The sequence below is a fragment of the Macrobrachium rosenbergii genome, chromosome 4 (assembly GCF_040412425.1).
Source record: "Macrobrachium rosenbergii isolate ZJJX-2024 chromosome 4, ASM4041242v1, whole genome shotgun sequence".
Lineage (NCBI taxonomy): Eukaryota > Metazoa > Arthropoda > Malacostraca > Decapoda > Palaemonidae > Macrobrachium > Macrobrachium rosenbergii.
This window is the reverse complement of record NC_089744.1, coordinates 39,317,661-39,341,066: the sequence shown is the minus strand read 5'-3', so window position 1 is coordinate 39,341,066 and position 23,406 is coordinate 39,317,661. Positions and strand designations below refer to the sequence as shown.

The 23,406-nt window shown below is 36.5% G+C and overlaps 1 protein-coding gene across 4 annotated transcripts in view; it reads left to right on the top strand.

Annotated features, from left to right (window-relative positions):
- Positions 1-23,406, top strand: part of LOC136832815 (ubiquitin carboxyl-terminal hydrolase 24-like) — a 374,979-nt gene that overhangs the window by 289,592 nt on the left and 61,981 nt on the right. For all 4 annotated transcript variants that reach the window (XM_067094450.1, XM_067094436.1, XM_067094461.1 and 1 more), the window contains exon 39: positions 13,330-13,495. In XM_067094450.1, coding sequence (XP_066950551.1) covers positions 13,330-13,495 — 166 coding nt within the window. The remainder of the gene's footprint in view (positions 1-13,329; positions 13,496-23,406) is intronic.

The window sequence follows — 23,406 nt, the reverse complement described above, 5'->3', positions numbered from 1 at the left end:
CTATTTTCATCTCATTACTTTTATTAACGCTTTGGGGTAGAATAGGTCCATGAATCCCACCTTCTGTCAATGTGGGAATCAGCTATGTAATTACTCGGTAAATTACTTATATAAAAATGAGATTTTCTGTAATGAAATAAAGTTTTATATATACTTAGCAAGTAATTACAGAGTTGGAGCCCTCTCTCCTCCCCTCACATGGACATTACGGGAGAAACAAATTTAAGCTCTCTGCTGCATTGTTCATCTCCTTCCCCGAAAGTGGGCAGGGCTAGATACATACACCAAAACAAAACAAAAGAATCGCTATTGTGAATTTTCATATTTTAGCTGCCGGTTACTAGAAATTGTTAGGTATGTAGTTACTTGGTAAGTAAATATAAAACTTTATTTTATTATAAAAATTTAATTTTTCCTCCATTGTCCCAGATTTCGAAGGTTTTGAGCAAGCTTCTAACCTTCAGAGGAACAGCTTACTTAATAGCCCCAAATTGGCCAAACAGGCATTGGTTCCTATTACTCAACAACCGGTGAACAGATCAATTCCACTACCATCTGTTGTTCTATCCCAGAAAGTAGGGGGGAAAGTCGTCTGCGCATCCCCCTTTCTGAGCTGAGAACTTCACGTGTGGATTTTTTAAGTATTGTCTACCATGAAAATTACTTGCCCAACATTGCTAGGTACCTAGTGCAAAAACTACGGACATCATCTAACCAACAATTCCAGTCTGTATGGAAGATATGGTTAGATTATATCCATGCTGAGTGCTCCGGTTGAGATCTCTATGGAAACACTTTTAAATTTTCTCATATACCTTTTTGAAGACAAATGCCTTGCGGTTACAACAATCATGGCATACAAGGCAGCATTAATGACACCATTGCTTTATGGATTCGGTATTGACTCTAGTATAGAAATTATCATTTCCCTTTTCCGGACTTTTGCACTACAAAGACCTGCTCCCAAAAGGCTTCCAATTACTTGCTCCTTGAATAAGGTACTTAGACTTCTGTCAACCCCTCAATTCAGCCAACCCAATACAACCACGACTTACATGCTGCAAAAGGCGATCTTGATTGCTCTAGCATCAGGAGCTTGTATTAGTGAACTGGGCTCTCTTAGATGGGGATGATACATCACGCGAACAGCTGACCATCAGTTATTATTGTCCCCTGGCCCATCATCCCTGGCCAAGAGTGAGACTCCTTGAAGAAGGAAACCTCATATTTAGCATACAAGACATTATGCCCGGTTCAAGCATTTAAGGTTTACCTAGAGGTCATGGCAAACATCCCAGAGGGTCGGATTTTCCTACCAGCACAAACTAACCACTCTTTCTGTGATAGCTGAGAATAATTTTAGTGCCCCTCATTAAAAGGCAAATCCACACTCCTTTCTTAGGTCGCTTGATACTAGGAAAGTATGTCGTTGGCCTTCTTCAGAAATGTTTCTTTCAAAGAAGTCTCCGAATGTACAGGGTGGCCATCAGCGACAGTATTTTTAAAACATTGTTGCCATGAGTTCAAACAAATTCGACTACACTGTATCAGTAGGTGGTATGGTTAGTCCTAACCCCATAGGCGCTACAGCAGAAAACCAGGGGTCTTCCTGATGGGTGGGTATGCTAACTATCTCTGGGGGAAAGTGTGACAATGCTGCAACCAAACCCAGCATGCTTTGGTAAGTCACTGTAGAACTATATTCTAAAACATAAGTTCATGTTTAGTTTCTTGGTCCTTGTTACCAAAACTTAAGTAACTGGAATAAAGAATGGGGCTTGAAACTTGTGGCTTGACCTGGGACCAGAAATGTTTTTTTCTTTGGGTTGTTAGGATTAAAATTTGAGAGCTTAAGCCATTTCTTCACCTGTCAATTTCTTTTTAAAGCTCCTTGAGGACAAAACAAGTGACTACACTATCAAAAAACAGGTTTTGACATAGGAAAAATCTATTTTTTTGTAGTCACTGTTGAGTCCTCAAAAACCCACCCACTCCCCTGATGAAAAGGCATGGGATTTGGGTGAGGGATCGTCCTGCATTAACCAACAGAAAGTATTGGCTTCATTGGTCTCTTGCTAGTCTGTTTTTTGACAATATGGTGGACTGCACATGCAGTATAATCACTTCCTCTTCTAGCAGCTTTGATGAAGGGATAATATGGGTACAGCTTTGCTGTAAGATAAGGGAAAGAGCCCTCTTATCTTTGAGTCCATTACATACTCCATCATATGTTATAGTGTTTATTATTATGACACAATACCTGGCCAAGAGACCGGCTAAAAGAGAATTCTTTGATATTAGTTTGGTTATCATGGAGCTCTGACAGACCCATGGAAGGTAACTCCTTAAGGACTTAACAGTGACTACCAAAAATAGTTTTTTCCTACATCAAAACCTGTTTTATAACCAGTGTTATTTTGCTTATGGGAAAATTTCCACAGCCAAGTGGTACAAATTTACTCATTTCTCACATCCATAATGATTAAATCACCATGATCTTGTTGTTTGACATAACAGCACTTCCTCTGTGCTGAATGAAGGCATTAACAGAACTAAGAAAACTACCTTGAACTATAGGAAGTTTATTTGGTTTTTGCTTTCCTAAGGTGAGCTTCCCGTCCTTTTAAGGATGTATCTTTAAATAGGAGAACTGTTGCTACTTCTATCCTCAGTTTCTGAGTATTCTGCTTCCAAAGAAAATGTTTCCTCATGTCACCATGAAATAGGCAACATGCTGGCTGTATCAAAGTACTGTAGCTGACCAGGGCTTGTTCAGCTGTACCTATAAAGAGCAAATTATGAATTAGTTGCAAAGTGTTCATTTCTCCAAAGAGACAAGGTAACCAATCAGGGCTATCTACAGCTTAATGGTGGGATCTGGGCTCCAAGTGAACACTTGCTTCGAGAATAAGCATATTAAACCCTTTCCTCTGTTGGACTCGCTAGGGCTACAATAGTGTTTGGGGTCTTGATATGGTTCTGGCTTGGACTTCAAGTTGATCTGAAGCCTGGGTTATTATTATTATTTTATTTATTTTTGTCTATCGCAGTCATCTTATTCGACTGGGTGGTATTTATAGTGTGGGGTTCTGGGTTGCATCCTGCCTCCTTAGGAGTCCATCACTTTTCTCACTGTGCTTGCTGTTTCTAATTTCATGCTGTTCTGCATGAGTCCTGGAGCTACTTCAACATCTAGTTTTCCCAGGTTCCTTTTCAGGGAACTTGAGATCGTGCCTAGTGTTCCTGTGATTATGGGTACAATTTCCACCGACATATCCCATATCCTTCTTATTTCTATTTTCAGGTCTTGATACCTCAATGAGTGATACTTTCTTCTTGATTTTGTCAATCAGAGTCAAGTCTGGTCTGTTGGCACGTATCACCTTATCTGTTCTGATACTACTACTACTACTGGCATCTGGGCTATGGAGCTGTCAATACATCTCATGTCATCAAGAGGAAGGTGCTGTATTTAATCATTACAACCACAAACACCAGAGGAGACTGGAATGAAAAGAATTAAGGCCATAAAAATTATAAATACATCACCAGATCATCAACACCTTTGCCTTTTTGAAGACTTACATATTCTTGAAAAAAATACCAGCATTGTTACTCAACCGAATTTCTCACAACAGTCATTATGAGAAATGTAAGAAATCAGCTGGAGGCAAAATTGAGAGAGAGAGAGAGAGAGAGAGAGAGAGAGAGAGAGAGAGAGAGAGAGAGAGAGAGAGAGAGAGAGAGAGAGAGAGAGAGAGAGAGAGAGAGAGAGAGAGAGAGAGAGTAGCATGGTTATCCCACCACCTGAACAGACCCCCATTCCTGGTATAACATGATAAGAAACATAGGAAATGGGCCAATGCTCAGCACCATCATAAGAAGAAAAAAAGATCAACTGGTGCCAGCTACCAGTGAGGGAGAAAGAGAAATAAGATGACCAAACACCCCCACACTGGAGAAGACTATTACACCAGTTACACCATAGGGAGATACACCAGCAGATGAGTACAAACAAGAAGGTCCAAACATCTGTGAGCTTTACAGCAAAGACCCCCCTAGGTCGGCAAAAGACCAACGAAAACTTGGCCTGCCAAAACCTCAACTAACTTTGCTTTAAATACTTGCCCACTTTTGTAGTTCATTCTCGCTCTCAGCAGGTGATCACCAATATGCATGTCAAAATATAAGAGTAGAATAAACAACAAGAGCAGAATATCTTTCCATGCCCTTTAGGAATTTATTATACCATCTACATGTTGTTGATGAGAAGAATATGAGAAGAAGAATACAGAAGACCCTGTACAGGCTAAATGCTGTTGAAACAGCAGTTATTTTCAATAATAATAATAAATAATAATAATGATAATGATAATAATAGTAATAAGTAGGAACCTCTCATAGTGTAGCTATGGTGAATGAATTGAGTTGCCCTGTAATAATCATCTCACCTCAGCTGTGAAAAAAGCTTAGAGCATTTGATGTAATAAATTTGATTGTGCATCTTTAATGTTGTAATAGTTTAACAGAACACTTTGGAGTTCAGTTATTATCATTTATGCAGATAAGAAATATTCTCCCTTGTCAAGATTGGTCTCTCATGTTGACCTGTAAAGCCTAGGAACTGGCATGCAAGGTATTTGTAAATTTCTAGGGAGCTGGAGGGCTTACGAGTCACATCAACTGTGAGCCATGGGAACCTACACAAAAACTCAAATAAAACTTATTCCATGTTCAGAAGCTTGAGTTAGGTTGATTGTAGCCTTTAGATTAGTAATTATCAAAATCAACCTTACTGGAAAGTTGGGATGTTGGGTTCTGTGTTCACTTAGTTCAGCATGAATACAGGTTTCATAGTTGTAGGCATAATACTTATTTCATAGTGCACATATGTGACAGCTAATGCTAATCGCAAGAAATGAAAGTGATAGAGAAAAAAACCTTTGTGGTAAAGAATGAATGCAAGAAAAGAGTGGTAAAGAGAGAAATTACACATTAAAACCTCATAAATCATTCTAATGCATGACTGAACATGTAGAGGTAAAAAGCCCCATGCGATTTGGGGCCACCTTGACATGATGAGGGGGCTCTTGAACCCCAGGAATCTGTTCCCGGGTTTGAGTCCAAGAGTCCCGTATACCATTCTATATTTCTTTGAATTAATTTCTTCAGAATTTTCTGCTTTTGCTAAAAGTTATTGGACCTGATAAACAGGAAAAGGTATCATAACTAGGATTGGGTTCATGTCCAAAGCTAAATAGTGAGAACTGTGGAAGGGCCATCAACTGCCCAATAATGTTCAGACCTGACAGTTATCAGATTTATAGCTCAAAGGCAGAACTATTCCTTAGGGCTGGACCACGGATTCCAGGGGGGTCTGTTGCTGGGAATAGGACTTTCAGCATTCTATCCAGTTTGCCCATAACATGATTAGGTTGGGGATGATTGTATTCTTGTAGTACTCTCAGTCCTAGCAAGGGGGTTTGGCTTACACTTGGGCCACTCTGATCATGTTGTCCCATCCCCTATGGGGTAGGGTTGGGAGCGGACATTTGGCAGTCGGTTCTCACTTGTGCCATTGGTGGAAGAGTAAAGCTCCATGAAAAGCTGATGATATCTTTTTAAGGTTTTCAGGGTCATTTTCTTCCTCCCTCAAGTCTTTATGACATGTGAAAATAAAGATTCGAGTACCCCTGGGCCCTTTGATGGTAGTGACTCGGCACAGTTGACAACCACTGGAATCTCCTCTAACAACCTTTTTTTTTTTTAGAAAAATAAAAAAAGAATCCAAATGTAATCATACTGGGACCTTATTCTCCAGTACAAAACAAATCCAAAAGAAGTAAATATCATGTTGACCCAACCTTGACTCATTTCAACTCCCTCTTTGGGAGTGGAAGTTGGTCAAGGTTTCTAACCATGGAAACAGAACAACAAATTTGAGCCCTAAAGTTGGAAAACTTCTTATTAAAAAGAACACTCAGCAACAGAATTGTCATTCAGACAAATAAAAATGAAGACGTGGCTTATAGAAGCCACAACAAAAAAACCAGTCTTAAGACTATTTATCCATAAAAAGTATCAGCAGTATGAATGTAAAAGTGAAGAAGCATGACATTATGAACAATATTCAGGGTACTATTGTACTTCCTGAAAATAATGACGAACCGATTGATAAGAATATGCTATTGGACTCTTAAAATGAGATATACCAAAGTCCAAGATTATGAGGTATATATAATACCAAGTAAACAGAATAAAGTATTAAGAATTGCAAAAATAAAATTTGAGGGTCAAGATCTACCTCAAAAAATAAAAATTTTGGGCCAAAATAGAGAACTGAGACCTTATGTTCCAAAGCCACTACAATGTAAAAATTGTAGTAAATATGGACACACGAAGAAAAACTTTCGAAATGAACCTATATGTGCTTATTATGGATCTGATGAACATGCCACACAATGGAAATGTAGGGAGCCAAAATGTGTAAACTGTGGACAAGATCATCATGCAATGTCCAAAGAATGTATGTACTCTATATACAATACAGAATTGAAGATGTCACAAGAACAAACAGGGATGTCTATAAAAGAGGCTAAGTTGGAATTAAAAGTGAGAGGAATTCCAGACCCATCTAAGAAACATACAAAAATGCATAGAAATAGAAGTAGAAGAGCACAGAAAAGTAAATCGCAAGAAGAAATTAATTCTCAAGGGAAAAAAACTAAAATGGTAGAGAATAAAGAAACAGGTACAAATGATATGGATAACATTTTATCAGATTCATTTGAAATATTTATGCAAATAGGAACAGGAGGATGCTACTATGGAAGTAACAGAGGAGGGTCATGATAGACTGGAAATTAAAGAAAAAAAAGGCCTTTGGAAAGAACACCACCCAAAACAAAGAAACCAATGATTATTAGAGAAACATCGGTCAAATCAAAGACAAAAGATATTAAGAAACAACACAAACAAAAACAAGCTAAGAATATACCTTTATCTCCTAAAATAATAGTAAAACCTATGGATACAGATATCCAAAATACCGAAGAAGTGGAAGACAACCGTACCATAGACAACAATGATTATGTCAAGGGAGAAAAGCTTACTCCATCACCAATAATTGGCACAAGAACAAATAAAGAAAGAAATATACATGACAACACTTGTGGATGTAATGATTGTTTTATTGCATTGTGCAATAATAAAAACATAACAAAAGATGGTTTGACAAATATAAGAAATTTTATGAATATAGAAAAAAAGAAACCACAGATTTGAATACCCATGAAAAAGGTTGCATGTGCATTGAACACTTAGTATATAATAAAGAAAAACAAATGAATGGCGTGAGGAAATTATCAGAAAAAATCCAAGTTGATAATACAAAAAAAGTTAGTAAAACTCAGTCGCTATAATAAAATATTTTCAATAGCTATCTTATACAATGGAACGTAAAAGGTCTACAGACCAGATTACACCTAGGAGAAATACGATTACTAAAAGAATACAAACCAATGATATTATGTTTACATGTCAACAAAACAATATCAACAATAGGTAAATATAACTTAGTATCCTCATCTAGAGAGGAAAATGGAAATTTAGGTACTGCTATATATGTGCATAACAAAGTATGTTATTACAAAGTACCTGTAAACTTTACTGATCTGCAAATATTGAGTATTAAAATACAAATAAAAGATGACAATTATGTACGTACTTTATAATTTATACAACCAACCTAATGAAAATTATGACTTTGACAAACTTAAAGATTTACTTAATAATGCCAAGGAACCTACATTAATAATAATGCCAAGGAACCTACATTAACAGTAGGTGATTTTAATGCTCGTAATCCGATGTGGAACTGTAATTGCATAGATTCAAATAGAGCAGGAAGTAAAATAGAAGAATTCATAGATTCATATGACATGTGCTGTATAAAAGATAACGAAATTGTCACATATTTTTCTAAAACACATGGCACATTTTCCTCAGTCGACTTAACTCTATGTACAACAAACATAGTTGACAGATTGGATTGGAATACAGTTGACGACTTGCATACAAGTGACCATTTCCCAATATTAATTATTAAAAAATAATCCCACCAAGCATGTCCCTCAATGTAACCTATATAAAGCAGATTGGGAGCAATGTGAATTCCACACTAGGAATATCCCACCATATGAATATTTAAAAGACCATAATGAAATTATTAAAAATCTTGTTGACTTCATTAAAAATGTTGCTGATAAAGCAATATCAAAATCCAAATCTCATCCAACAAAACACAAAGTCCCATGGTGGTCTGAAAAAATAACAGAATTAATAAAAATAAAACACCAAATTGGAAGACGATTAGGTAATTTGAATAGAAAGTTCAGTAAAATAAACAAAACTTTACCGATATTAGAAGGAACTACATTACCGATATTAGAAGGAACTTTACAAAAAAATTACTATATTATTATTAGAAATTAATACATTAAAACCTCTGTATAACAAAATATCTGCAAAATTTAAAAGATAAGTAATTCAAGGAAGAATCTTTTCATGGAGGAAATATGTATCAGATCTCTCTAATAATACTCCCATAAAAAAAATATGGGAAAAATTCAAGAAAATAAATGGTACCTATGATAAACCATCAGGAAAATAAATGATACCTATGTTAAACCACCCAGACGTGCCATAATAAAAGATGGGAAAAGAATACTTGATCCTAAAGAAATAAGTAATGTAACAGGAGAAAATTTAGCAAAAGTAAGTAGTGATAATAATTTAGATGAGCATTTCCGCACAAAGAAAAATATTATAGAATTAATAACAATAAATTCTGCAACAATGGAACATATATAATAGAAATTTTAATGTGGAAGAGTTGGAATTTGCTCTGTTGAACAGCAATAAATCTGCCCCTGGAGGTGACAATATTTGTTTTGAAATGATCTGTCATTTAGCGCCTTTGGTAAAGACATACTTATTAGAGTTTTATAACCACTTATGGCTTCGAAATTTATTTCCTGATGAATGGTGTAAAGCTATAATTATTCCTATCCCCAGACCTGGAAAAGATCCAAGTAATGTAAACAATTACAGTAAACCCCCCGTATTCGCGTTCTCATGGTTCATGACTCACGCACTCGCAAAACTCTGTGGAACATATCTAGCCATTTTAAATGCGGAAAAATTCGCTCATTCGCATAAAATATTTTTCACCGAGAGATATTCACTAATTACTGTATTTTCATATAATTTTCATGAATAAATGCTTTTTTTGTGATAAACCTATTAAAATACTCAGGTATAAGCATTTTTACAGGGTTTTCTTGGTTTAAGCTATCAAAATGGGCAGTTGTAAGTGTTTTTAGAGGGGTTTTAAGTATTTGCGGATTTTAGCTATTCACGGTGGGGTGTGGTACGCATCCCCCGCGAATACAGGGGGTTCACTGTACAGACCAATTTCTTCAACAAGTTGTTTATGCAAATTACGGAGTGGGATGTGCTGCAGTATCCCTAGACAAAACATATAAGTTCTCTCTACTAGGTAATGCCTCAGTATTTACAGTGAGTTATGTGCAATAGCATCAGCCATAAAAATAATTAGAGAAGCCTCATGTGATAATTTTGTGATTTATAGCAACTCAGAAGCACTGTAGAAGCCATTCAAAGCTATAATAAAAAAAATATTGTACATATTAAGTTTTCATAAATTTTGTAAGGGAAAAAATATTGAAATATGTTGGATCCTTGCCCATGTGGGGATTAAGGGAAATGAAGAGACTGATAAAGCAGCTAAAGAAGCAGTCCACATGACAAGAGAAAATGTAGATATCCCCATTAGTGACTGTATAAGATATATATAAAAACAATCATTGTAAGCAAATGGTAAAATATATGGAATGAAGAACCTGAAAATAATAAATTAAAACAGATAAAATCCAGTGTTGGAAAACGGAGTTCGTCATATCAGGGAGAGAGAGACGGATAGGTAATTACGTGTCTGAATAGGCCATACTCATTTGACACATGGACACTTAATGAACAGTCCATGTGGCCTTCCGCTCAAATGCCCAGATTGCAAAGTGTTGATAATAGTTAAGCATGTACTGGGTGAATGTCCAAAATATAACCTGCAGCTATTATCAAATTTTGGAAATAGATTAATAAAAGAAATTTTGTTGGAATCTTCAACATTTTCAGTAATACCTGTTTTAATGTTCATGAGAAGCTGTGAGTTAATTGATAAAATATAAAAAAATCAGTCAATCAGTCTAATGAATTTTCAAACAAGTAAATTTTAAGATTTTACTTAATTTATTTTGAATTTTAATATACCTTTTTAGCGAGTACATTTGGAAACATAAGTATAAATGTATTTATTGTGTGAGAATGTTCCAGTATGAAAGTGTATGCCATTGTGCAGCTTTTAATTTAATTTTCATTTTTATTCATTCATCACTAACGAGTGACCTTTTTGGTCCCAGTGCTAGGCTTCTAGCCTAGACCTGTCATTTCATCCAAATCCTTCAGGCCAGCCCTATGAGAGCTGATAGTCAGCTCAGTGGTCTGGTTAAACTTTTTAAATAATAACAAGAGGTAAAAAGAGAGGGCAAGTAGCACTAGTAGTGAAATATATATACTTGTCCATTGTAAGAATTATATTTTAGTATCTGACATTTGTCCTACCTGTGTTTGACTGATTTACACAGCAACCTGTTGCTGTAGAACAAACTACTGTAATGTTTCCAGACATAAACTAGAGGATAAGGGAATCGTCAAAATTATGGATTGTTAATTTTGTGGCCACATTTTCAGGCCCTTAGAAGAATTTGGTACAGGCAGTCCCCGGTTATCGGCAGCCTCAGTTACCAGCTATCCGGTTTTACGGCGCTTGTCTAGCGACGACGATAACCAGATTTTCATCACTGATAACCGATTATCGGCGCTGATCACCTCTTATCGGCGGCACTGATCACCGGTTATTGGCGCCGCTAACCAGGTATCAGTGCTATTATTGCTGATTTTCGGTTAGCGGCGATTTTTGGTTGTCGTCACACCATCGGGAATGGAACCCCGCTGATAACCGGGGACTGCCTGTATGTGTAATTGACAGCCAAACCACCAGTGCTGTTTGGTTTATATACAAGCTTGGCAATTATGTGGGTTTTAGCATTTTTCCTTTCATTGACTTTAGGAGTTGAAAGAAAGTTTGATTTAATTTCTATTTTATTTTTTACATTTTCTGCTAAAGTGGTTGTATTTTCTGCTAAAGTGGTTATACTTTCTGCTAAAGTGGTTGTACTTCTTAATATTGCAGTCAGCACCTATAAGTGAACTTGACTATACAAGGTCTCACTGGTTACAGTTTTAACAATCTTGAAACACCTTTTTAAGCTATTGAACATAGTGGGATTTCATCGATTGCATTATAACCCTCCACTTTTATGATGTAACACCACTGCTGATCCCATCTTTATTGAACAGGAACTGATCCCCCTCCATAATACATATTTGATTGTACAGTGCTCTCCCATTTTTACGCGGGAATAAGTTCCAGAACCTACTGCGGAAATGCAAAAATCCCCTCTAAAAATACTTATAACTGGATTATAACTGCCAAATAACTTGTACCCTTTAATTAAAATGCTTATAACTGATTATTTTAATATTTCACTACTTAATTTGACAGTTCAAACAAAAATATCTGTAAATTATCATACTTAAAACAATTCAATATCATTTCAAACAAAAATACACACCAAATCATCATCCCAAAACACCCAAAGTAACCTTACATTGCAGCACTCTCCTACTACTGTTACTCTTAAGTAGGCTATATGCACCCCTAAAACATAACTGCCTATTTTAACAGTTCGTTGCCAAGCTTGACAATTCAAACAAATTATATCGCAGATTATCATCCCAGACCACCCTAATGTCATTTCAAAGTCATGTTGCAAAATTAAGTTCAAGCCTACAACTGTTACTTTTACGTATCTCCTATCACTCAGACACGCACGTTTTCTTTGGCCTACGTAACTTTGTGCATCATTCTGCTCATATTGTATGTAATGCACTGGGCGTATATTTTATGTATATTTTCCTGTGTTGTAAGATGATTTTGAAATTATACGAGTATATACTGTACAGGTGTGTATTTTAGGATAGCACTGCTATATAGAGCATATTGAAAATACATGGTTAGTTTGATCGACGGGACATGTACATACCTCCAAACAGAATGCTAGGTTTGTTAATTACGTCATGTTAGTATTTTCGTGATTATGTACAAATACATTTATAAAAAAAAAAGACATACTACAGTAAGTTGTTATTACTCTTTGAAATGATATTATTAAACATTTTACCCTTAAAAATAAATATGAGAGAGAGAGAGATTGGTTTTTCAGTATCATTCGAAGCTATTTTATTTAATCACCAAACAGGCAACATAATAATAATAATAATAATGTATTGTAATTAAAAAAAATTAGCAGTATGCATTTCTATACTAAATTATGTGAAATTTTAAACAAACAAATACATACTCCCAATCTTTTCCAAAGCTTTCAAGGTTGGGGTTTGGACCTGTCATATATGTCAAATATCTGACCACAAGGGTCACAGCCAGATATTTGACATATATGACAGGTCCAACCTCCCCCCTCAAGTCAGAGCTTTGGAAAAGATTGGGAAAATATATTTGTTTGTTTAAATTTCACATAATTCACTATAGAAATGCATGAATTTTTTAGTTACAATATATTATTATTATTATTATTATTATTATTATTATTTTTAATCTTGTTAATATTTGAAAATTAGTACAGTACTTATTATTAAGTAAATCATTTATCATACAAATGTGGTTAGTCCTCATCATCTCCCATAAATTTATAAAGAAATTCTTGTGCCCACTCTCTCGCTCTCTCTCTCTCTCTCTCTCAGTATACATATGTTTTAATGAAAAAATACAGTAATTAATGTTGTTCTATGAAAAAAAACGAATTAGTGATAATTTTAGAGATACAGCTGAAAGAAAAATCCCCAAATTAGTGACATTTCCCCCACGGACACGTGAATGATGTGTTCCATAAAAATCTGGAACAAAATGAAATGTGGAAATGTGAAATGCGTAAAAATGGGGGAGTGGCCACTGTATGCTGTTTTGACATATACGATCAGGACAATAGTAGGCATCCTAAAAGTTAAGGATCTTCATGACATTTTGGTGTAGTCCTACTTAATGTCTGTAGTTTCCTCTGTGGCATGTATTGTTTTAATTAAGAAGTTATTTATTTTCTCTGTTTGCAGCATTTTACTTGGAAACATTTTCAAGTGTGAGTTTGAGCACTCTGGTAGTGTGGCAAGTGTTGAACAACTTGTGAAGCATGTGCTCTCTCTTCTAGCCTCAGATGTTCCTGCTGCAGTGAAGACATCATACCAGTACTTCAGTCTTCTCTTCAGTTATGTTCAGCAGGTGAGTATTATTATTCAGTACAGCTGACCCTGGTATATGATTGGGTTGCATTCAATCATGACCAGCCTTATAGCCAAAGTCCCAAAAATCAAACTGCATTTAGCATTGAAGGAGAAAAGTATGCATACTTTGGATCCACATTGTTTTTACCCTATAAGTAGTCTTTCAGAAGCTTCTGATAAAACATGACTGGAGGAGTTCTTTGGAAACATGGAAAAAGAGTTTAGGAGTGAAATTCTTATAAATTATTCAGACAGCCACCAAAGCTAGCCTCCAAATTAAAAGAACTCTGTATAGATTCAGTGTGTACAAATTTACTGTGAAAAAATAATATTACCTATATAATAATTTCATGCAAATCAGTTTACATGAGACATGAAAAAAAATAGCAATATAATGACAGTCTTCTCTCAGATAGGGGATAAAACTATTGATTCCCATTTACAAAATACCAAAACACCATAAGGACATTCATTATTGTAAGGAATGAGGTTTCTGTATACTTTCAGGGGGCCCCATTATTGGTAAAGGGATGTGCTTCAAATTTTCAACCAATGCTTAAAATTCTCTCGTTAGGTAACCAAAAAATTCAACCTGTAGATTTATGCTCTTTCTATTTAAAAAATCTGGTACCATTTTTAATAATTTATGTATAAAAAGTTGCAGCCTAAATAATTTTCCTAAAAAATTTAACTTGAGTCGTTTTGCTACTAACACTGAGATTTTCATTGAATGTTGCACAGTCATCTATGAGATATAGAATTGTACTTTTTTTATTATAAGTTTTGAGAAAAGGTACAAGAGGAAAATTATTGCTTGTTTTGTGAAAACTTCAAAACTGCGACAGGTAGAAAGCTGTTTTCTCCAGTGGAAATACTTCTTTATGGAAGAAATATGCACCCTGATAGTTTTATAATGATCAGATAAAAAAAATTACCTTTTTTTCATATAAACTGAAAATGTACTTATTTTTTCATACATAGTAAACATGAAATAGCCAAGAATCATTTAAAGGGCACAAAAAGTCAGGATAAATGAAACAATAACTCAAAATAATGTCACACATATAGATATATATGTCATTATTTTGAGTGATTTCATTTATCGAGGTATAAAATTAGCATATGTAATATTCACATATTAGTATCGTATTATAAAATACAAACATAACAAATATGCATCTTTTTCATGGATCTTTTAAAAAGTTATGCTTTACTTCACTGTATCCAATAATATTGCATATACTCTTGTATTACTATTGTAGTATCACAAAATACAAACATATTGATCAGTGTTTTGATTTGGAAATCAGTTGAGAGCGATTATGAGGCAAGTTTATTTCGCTGTATTTAACTCAGTTCAGGTGATTTTCTTGCTTCTAGTTAGTGTAAATGAAACTCCACATACTCTATGTATATGGGACAAGATTATTTTTCGTTATATGAGGTGTTTTTAAGTTGAAATATGACTTGTTATATGAAAGGTGTTTTTAACTTTAAATATGAGGTGTTTTTAAGTTGAAATATGACTTGTTATACGAGGTGTTTTTAAGTTTAAATGTGACTTAAATATGTCTTGTTGTGAACTAAATTTAGTTATTTTTTTCGTTAATAAATGGCGTAGGGGCATGTTTTTTGTGTAAAAAAATAGGCATATTCTGTTTGCTATTTTCACTTTATTTCATCATAATGTGAGCTTTACATATTTATCTTATAACGGCGTGAAAACAACAGTAAAACGTGTTCTTTTGTGCCCAATAGTTTTGATTAAAATAATTTTTTCTCAAATTTTATTTGTGGGCGAGCATGTCGAAGTTTACAGGAGCTTCATCCATGTTGCCGGTGCACAATTTATAGTCATTAGCAGCTTGAATATTGTTTATTCAGCTTCAGCTACAACTATCAGCTTAAATTTAGCAGTATATTTTCTTGCTGGTCTTTTCTCCAAAGCAGATAAGGGTATAATTTAAAAATATATCAGTCTTATTCTAATAACATCATTTGTAACATAACTATGGTAATGTTTTGCTATTGTACAGTGGTTGAAATGCAAGCAAAACAGCTGCTGTTATCCAATTTGGTTATTCATCACAAAACAGCTGTTTCTCATTCAGTTGTTTAGGCTATATGCGTTTATGCAACGAGTATAACATTTCCAACAATACTGTACTTTTATCTTTCTCTCATACTTTTTTTTTTTAACTTATTTAACTAGGAGATGGGATAGATGAAGACATGGAGGAAAAGAGGTTAATCTAATGTGTATATGTATATATATATATATATATATATATATATATATATATATATATATATATATATATATATATATATATATATATATATATATATATATATATATCTCATATATATATATATATATATATATATATATATATATATATATATATATATATATATATATATATATATATATATATATATACACATACATATATATATATAGGTCTCCCTCTTTTTATGCAAGGGTTAGGGGACAAAAAACCTCGCATATATTGAAATTGCATAAAGAGAATATATAAATCAATGGGAAAAATTGGGTTAGGTTCCCAGGTCATGAATATATCATAATGAATAATATTTTTCATGGTTAAAACGGAAACAAGTATTACAGAATGCTTTTATTATACAAAAGTAACATGAAAATGCATGATTTCTGGCAAAAAGGTGCATAGAATGATGGCTAGGCTAGCCTCTTACATAAACAAAAGAACGGCAGTGATGCTGAAATATTTTTTCTTTGAACAATGAATGCATAAAAATGTTTTCTCTTCTTTTCTTTTTTCTTTACATAAGCAACAAATGAGCAGTTCAAGGAATGAAACATATTTAATTTACCAAAAATAATGTCGACTGATGAATAAGAACATTGTTTACATCTGGGGGTAGGGGATGGATCATCTGGGTCCGACTCAAGGAACAGAAGAGTGATGTCGAGTGTTGATCTTGATGATGATGACGAATGTCCAGGTTCAGGTTACTGTTCCTCCTAGACGGTGCTGATGTGGATTCTGGGGTGGTAGACAATGGTCTAAAGAAATTTAGCTTGGTTAATTGCTTCATTACATATCTCTTATTATTATAAGATTCTTTGTATGGAGCAAGCACTTCTTGTATCTGTCGTTTTAACTTTAAACTTCTCTCGTAGTTAGGATCGAAATTTTTGAATTTCTGAATTAATGCTTCAGTATCGGAGAACAATTCAGATAGTTTTATCACACTCAGATCTTTGGTTTTCATTTCATCACCATCATCATCATTTCCACTTTCCTCTACAGCTGTCTCCGCAGTCATCCATCCTTTTTTATGTGCATACCAGTGAGCAGGCATCATCTGTTTACTTACGCCTTTTAACGCATGAGGGTTTTGTGCATGATAAACAGCTGCAGGCTTTAACTTGAAATCGCCTGCCGCGTTGCCACGTAACATCAATGTTATCCTATCTTTAAAGGGCTTGAAAGCAGGGGAACTTTTTTCTTCTTTGCTTATATATGTTCTATTAGTCATTCTTTTCCAGAATAGTCCTGTCTCGTTGGCATTAAAAACTTGCTATGGGCTATATCCCATTTCACGCACGATAGCTTTAAGTTCTTTTGGAAATTTGGCAACAGTGTCATGGTCAGCACTTCCACTTTCACCGCACAAAACGATATTATGCAAATTCTGTCTACGAATAAATTTATCTAACCATCCCTGACTTGCAACAAAAGGCTCTGGATCTTTTATGTTTTCATTTTCAACCACATGCTGATAAAAATGTAATGCCTTTCCTCGTAAAACACTATTACTAAGCTTTGAATGCTTTACTTCCGTCTCACATTCAATATAGAGAGAGAGAGCATTTTTTCCATTTTTTCAACCAGTGGATTTCTGACTGTACCATTTTTATTACAAGTTTAGTTGACTCTAAGTATTATTATCATACACTTCATAACAGTACACAAGATATCACACATATAACAGTACACAAGAGAATATTTTATCACTGTTAATATTTCACCCATAATCATCGTAAAAATATTTATAATATGTAATTCATATGTAGGTAAGACAAAACCAAACAGGCTGTACCAAGTTCACCAACGGCATGGAAAAAGTGTGTGCATACGTACATACCCAACGCACATGATTGCATTTATCTTTTGGTTTGTAAAACTAAAAGAGAAAATACAGTAAAAATATAATTGAGAAAATATAAACGAAAGTGTGTAAGTGTGTGAGTTATAGTATTAGGCTTTAATGTAAACATACCTCAGTTCTCTTTCTCTCTCTGTTGTATATCAGTACTGTACAGATCCTTTAATGAAATACCAGTTACTGTACCATAAACATAAAAACACAAAACTAAACAAACTCCAGGAAGTTCACAATACCATGGAATGGGGATGCATGGTCCTCCAGGCAGCAGCGGCACCTCACAGCCATCGCGGAGTTCACCTGCACCATCAAGTACCTCCCCGTCAAGAAGAACCCAGTAGCCGATGCCCTCTCGAGGATTGAAATCGATGCAATGCAGCTAGGGATCGACTACGAGGACCTCGCCCGTGAACAAGCCGCCGACCCAGAGACTCCAACTTACTGCACCACCATCATGTTGCTGAAGTGGAAGGACGTGCCCCTCGGCCCTGGAGGGCCAACACTGCTGAGCGACGTAAGCACTGGCCACCCCCGCCCACTGGTGCCCGCCTCCCCTCGTCGGCTGGTCTTCAACGTCATCCACGGACTGTCCCACCCCTCCGGCAGAACAACGGTTGGGCTGCTGGCGGAGAAGTTCATCTGGCACGGCATACGGAAGGTCGTGATGGCCTGGGCAAGGCAGTGCATACAGTGCCAGGCCAGCAAAGTAGGGTGGCACACTGAATTGGGGGTGGGCGACTTTCCCCAGCCAGGGAGATGTTTCGAGCACCAGGGAGATGTTTGGGGCACATCCATGTTGACCTAGTGGGTCCTCTTCCCCCATCAGGAGGAGCAAGATACCTTCTAACAGTCGTCAACCGCTCCACCAGGTGGCCCGAAGCGACGCCCATGGAAGAAGCCACCTCCAGTGCATGCGCAGAGGCCCTCCTCTCCGGCTGGATCAGCCGGTTCAGTGTCCCGGACCATATAACTACGGACAGGGGCCCTGCCTTCCTGTCTGAGCTGTGGACCGCCCTGGCACACCTGCTGGGGACCACTCACCACAGCACCACCGCCTACATCCCCGCAGCCAATGGAATGGTGGAAAGGTTCCACAGGTCCCTGAAGGCATCCCTCATGGCTTGTTGCACCTCCAAGAATTGGAAGTACCAGCTGCCCTGGGTCTTGTCCGAGGACTGCCCCAGAGCCAACGGCGACCCGTCCGCAGCAGAAAAGGTCTTCGGGGAGACCCTCGTAGTCCCGTGGGAACTCATCACAGAGGACTGGGATGACTTAACAACGCAGAGGCTCCGCGACAGGGTTGGGAAGTTCGCCCCCTGCCAGCAGACATATACCAACAGGACGTCCCCCTTCATGCCTCCCGGTCTGTCCTCCACCACCCATGTCTTTGTCAGGGACGATGCCATACATCCACCCTTAACCAGGCCCTACAGGGAGCCTTTCCTTGTACTTGAGAGGAACAAGAAGGCATTCCAGGTGGCCGTCCACAGGAAGGAAGACTGGGTATTGATAGACCGCCTCAATCCCGCATGAGGTGGCGCCCCCACAGCCCGCCCCGTCCGCAAGAAAACCTTGTGGGCCCCCCCGGAAGGCCCCGGGACCGGGCAAGAGGGCAACCCAGCACATCCATCCACAGGGCACTGAAGAAGATGAACACTCCCCCCCCCCCAGCTGGCATCGAGAAGGCGGGGCCCCCCTTTGCAGCCCCAGCAGATACCTGCTTTGATTAGACATTACCTACGTCTTGCGGGAGTATTGTAAAGTCCCTGCTCAACGGGTTCTCTATGATGAACATCCCGTTTTCTGCTCAACAGGTTCTCTATGATGAACATCCCGTTTTCTGCAGTGCCTTCACATGTGACCTAAGGTCGGACGAACACAATCTTAGTATCATTATTGTGAATTGTATATTTATTACCTGTTCATTTGCCCTTGTACCACTTATACGGATGTGTCAGAGTATTTTTATGTCCAGCTAGCTATTGTTAATCATCATGTTTTCTGTATGGACCTGTCCTGTTTTGTGTAGAGAAATAGTTTGATCTCAGGTCACTTGTAAATTTTTGTACCCGTGGTCTCTGTGTATATGCAAACGTCTGCACGCCGCTTTATAAGCAGGTTGCTTTGTAAGGACGGGATTGAGTGACATACCGGCTGGGTGTTGACTGGTTTATTGGTGGTTCCTTACTGAATGAATGTACAGAATCTTCAAAGTTGTTATTGGTTGGTGCGAGCTGCAAAGTAGCATCTGCACACAGACAGGGAAAAACAGAGGTAATGTTTCGGACATCTGTGTTTGTCAGCAGACAAACAGACGGCGATTGTGAGAGATAATAAACGTACAGTGATAAAACATATATCAATGGAAAGGCCAGGAAATTCCATATACAGTAAATCCCCGCATTCGTGGACTCACGCATTCGCGGGTTTCTCTGTGGAACATATCTAGCCATTATTCGCGGAAAATTCACCAATTCACGGTATTTTTCACTGAGAAATATTCACTAATTACTGTATTTTCATATAATTTTCATGAATAAATGCATTTTTTGTGATAAAGCTATTAAAATACTCAGGTATATGCATTTTTACAGGGTTTTTCTGTGTTTAAACTATCAAAATGGGCAGTTCTAAGTGTTTTTAGAGGGGTTTTAAGTATTCACGGATTTTAGCTATTTGCGGGGGGGGGGTGTGGGACGCATTCCCCACGAATACGGGGGTTTCACTGTATGGCCAATTGCATGAGATTCAAGACAGATTAATGAATACAATGCACTATCATAATATGTGTGAAATGGTGAGACGTTTGGCGTCTTCACAAACAGAAACATACATACAGTTTGATACAGAAGATTCGGTGGAACATTATGGGTGCATGATTAGAATGCTCACATGGCAATGTAAGTAGTGGTGATTGTACATAAATGGAGACAACAATGGTTAGGGAGAAACAGACAGAAATATTGTATTATGGAAGTTGCGTTCCTTGAGAGAGAGAAAACGGGATGCTCATGTTTTTGTCTTGTCCCCTCCGATGGATGACGAACACACACGTGTGCTCGAAAGAGACCGTGAATGGTGCGATGCGTCTCGTACAGCTTCATTAATAAACCAACAGTACTTGTCCTGCTCATTATTTCGCATCTCTCTCACGTCTGTACTGCACTGTATTTCATTACAAGTTTAGTTAACTAAGTATGATTATCACACATATAACAGAACACAAGAGTATTTTATCGCTGTTGATGTTTCATCTTTAATCACCATAAAAATACTTGACACGCAAATTTCATATGTAGGCAAGACAAAACCCAACAGGCTCTACCAAGTTCACCAGTAGCATGGAATGAGAGTGTGTATGTGCACGTAATCTACGGACATGATGACGTTTATCTTTTGGTTTGTAAAAAAAAAAAAATGAGAAAATACAGTAAAAATTTAAACAAGGATACTGTAGCATACAATATAAACAAAATAGTGTAAGAGTGTGTGTTACTGTATTAGGCATTAATGTAAAGGTACTGTACATATCCTTTAATGAAATATCAGTCACTGTACCAAAAACATAAAAACACAAAACTAAATAAACTCCATGAAGTTCATGATACCATGGAATGAGTGTGTGCATACTAGGTACGTGTTGTCATATATTTTGCTTTGCCTGATTTACTGTACTGTACTGTATTTCATTACAAGTTTAGTTAACTCTGCGTATGATTATCACACACATTATAACAGAACACAAGAGAATATTTTATCACTCGATGTTTCATCTCTAATCATCATAAAAATATTTCTTATGTAGTCAAGACAAAACCAAATACTGTACGGTGACTACCAAGTTCACTGACAGCATGGAATGAGTGTGTGTATATGTACGTAATCTATGCACAAGATTGCATTTATCTTTTGGTTTTAAAACTAAAAGAGGGAGAAAATACAGTTAAAATATAAACTAAGGTACTGTAGCGTAAAATATAAACAAAATAGTGTTAGAGTGTGTGTGTTACTGTATTAGGCATTAATGTAAAGATACCTCAGTTCTCTCTCTCTCTCTCTCTCTCTCTCTCTCTCTCTCTACTACATATCAGTACTGTACATATCCTTTGATGAAATATCAGTTACTGTACCATAAACATAAAAACACAAAACTAAAACTCCAAGGTTCACAACGCCATCGAATGAGTGTGGGAAAACATAGGTATGTGTTATCATAATTTTTGCTTTGCCTGATTTACTATACTGTACTCTATTTCATTACAAGTTTAGTTGACTCTAAGTATGATTATCACACATATTATAACAGAAAACGAGAATATTTTATCACTGTTGGTTTTTCATCTCTAAGCACCATGAAAATATTAAAATGTAAATTTCATTTGTAAGCAACAAAAAACCAAACGGGCAATACCAAGTTCACCGACGGCATGGAACAAGTGTGTGCATACGTACGTACCTGCATTTATCTTTTCGTTTGAAAGAACAAAAAATGAGAAAATACAAAGAATAAAAAATTAGAAATACAATAAAAATATCAACAAGTATACTGTAGCATAAAATATAGATAAAAAAAAGTAAAGGATGTGTTCCTGTGCTTAATGTAAACATACCTCAGTTCTCTCTCTCTCTCTCTCTCTCTCTCTCTCTCTCTCTCTCTCTATGCAGAAACATACCTCGGCTATTGTTTCTCTCTCTCTCTCTCTCTCTCTCTCTCTCTCTCTCTCTCTCTCTCTCTCTCTCTCTCTCTCTCTCTCTCTCTCTCTCTCTCTCTCTACTGTATTTTCAGTACTGTACACATCCTTAACAAAATGTGAATTACTGTCTCATAAACAAAACACAAAACCAAACAAGCTTTATCAAGTCAGGTCTACCTAGCCCTCTTCACCCATCCAACACTGCATCCCCACCCCCTCCCAGCCATAGAAACTGCTCTCCAGTTCCATCCACCTTCCAAAACAACCCTGCCTTCAAGCCATCTGACCGTCCACCCCAACCTTGGAAATTTCTCGAGGCTTCCCCCAATGCCTAAAACCCTTTCTCAGTCAGTCTGAATGTAGACAGTGTTACCAACATTTTCTTGAGCCCACGCAGCATTGCCAACCATTGGAGGGTGGTTTTTTCAAATCTTTTTAAATTTATATATATATATATATATATATATATATATATATATATATATATATATATATATATATATATATATATATATATATATATATATATATATATATACTGTATACACAGGTTGACCATCACTAATCCGGCAATCAGTCCGAACAATCTGTAATCCGGCACAAATTTCAGCTAGAGTAATTTCTAGTGTTTCCCCACTAATTTTCAAATTTCCCGGGTCACTGCGCTAACTCGCTCGCCGGCCACTTCGGTTTGGTGGCGCAGTGCGCTGCATCAACAAACTGGTAGCGTAGCCTACATTATACTGAACTCTATTCACATATTAGCAGTATTATACAAACATCAACATAACGAATGTGCATCTTTTTCATGGATCTTTTAAAAAGTTATGCTTTACTACATTGTTTCCAATTGCGTATATTCTCATATTGTTTTTGTATTATAAATTCCAATCAATGTTTTGTTTTGGGATTCGATATCGCCGCTTTTAACCAAGTTCAAAGCGCTTTTCTTGCTTCTAGTTAGCGTAAATGAATATGGATAGTTTATTTATTTGGGACAAGGATATTTTTCGTTATACGAAGTGTTTTTAAGTCGAAATATAACTTAAATAGGTCTCGT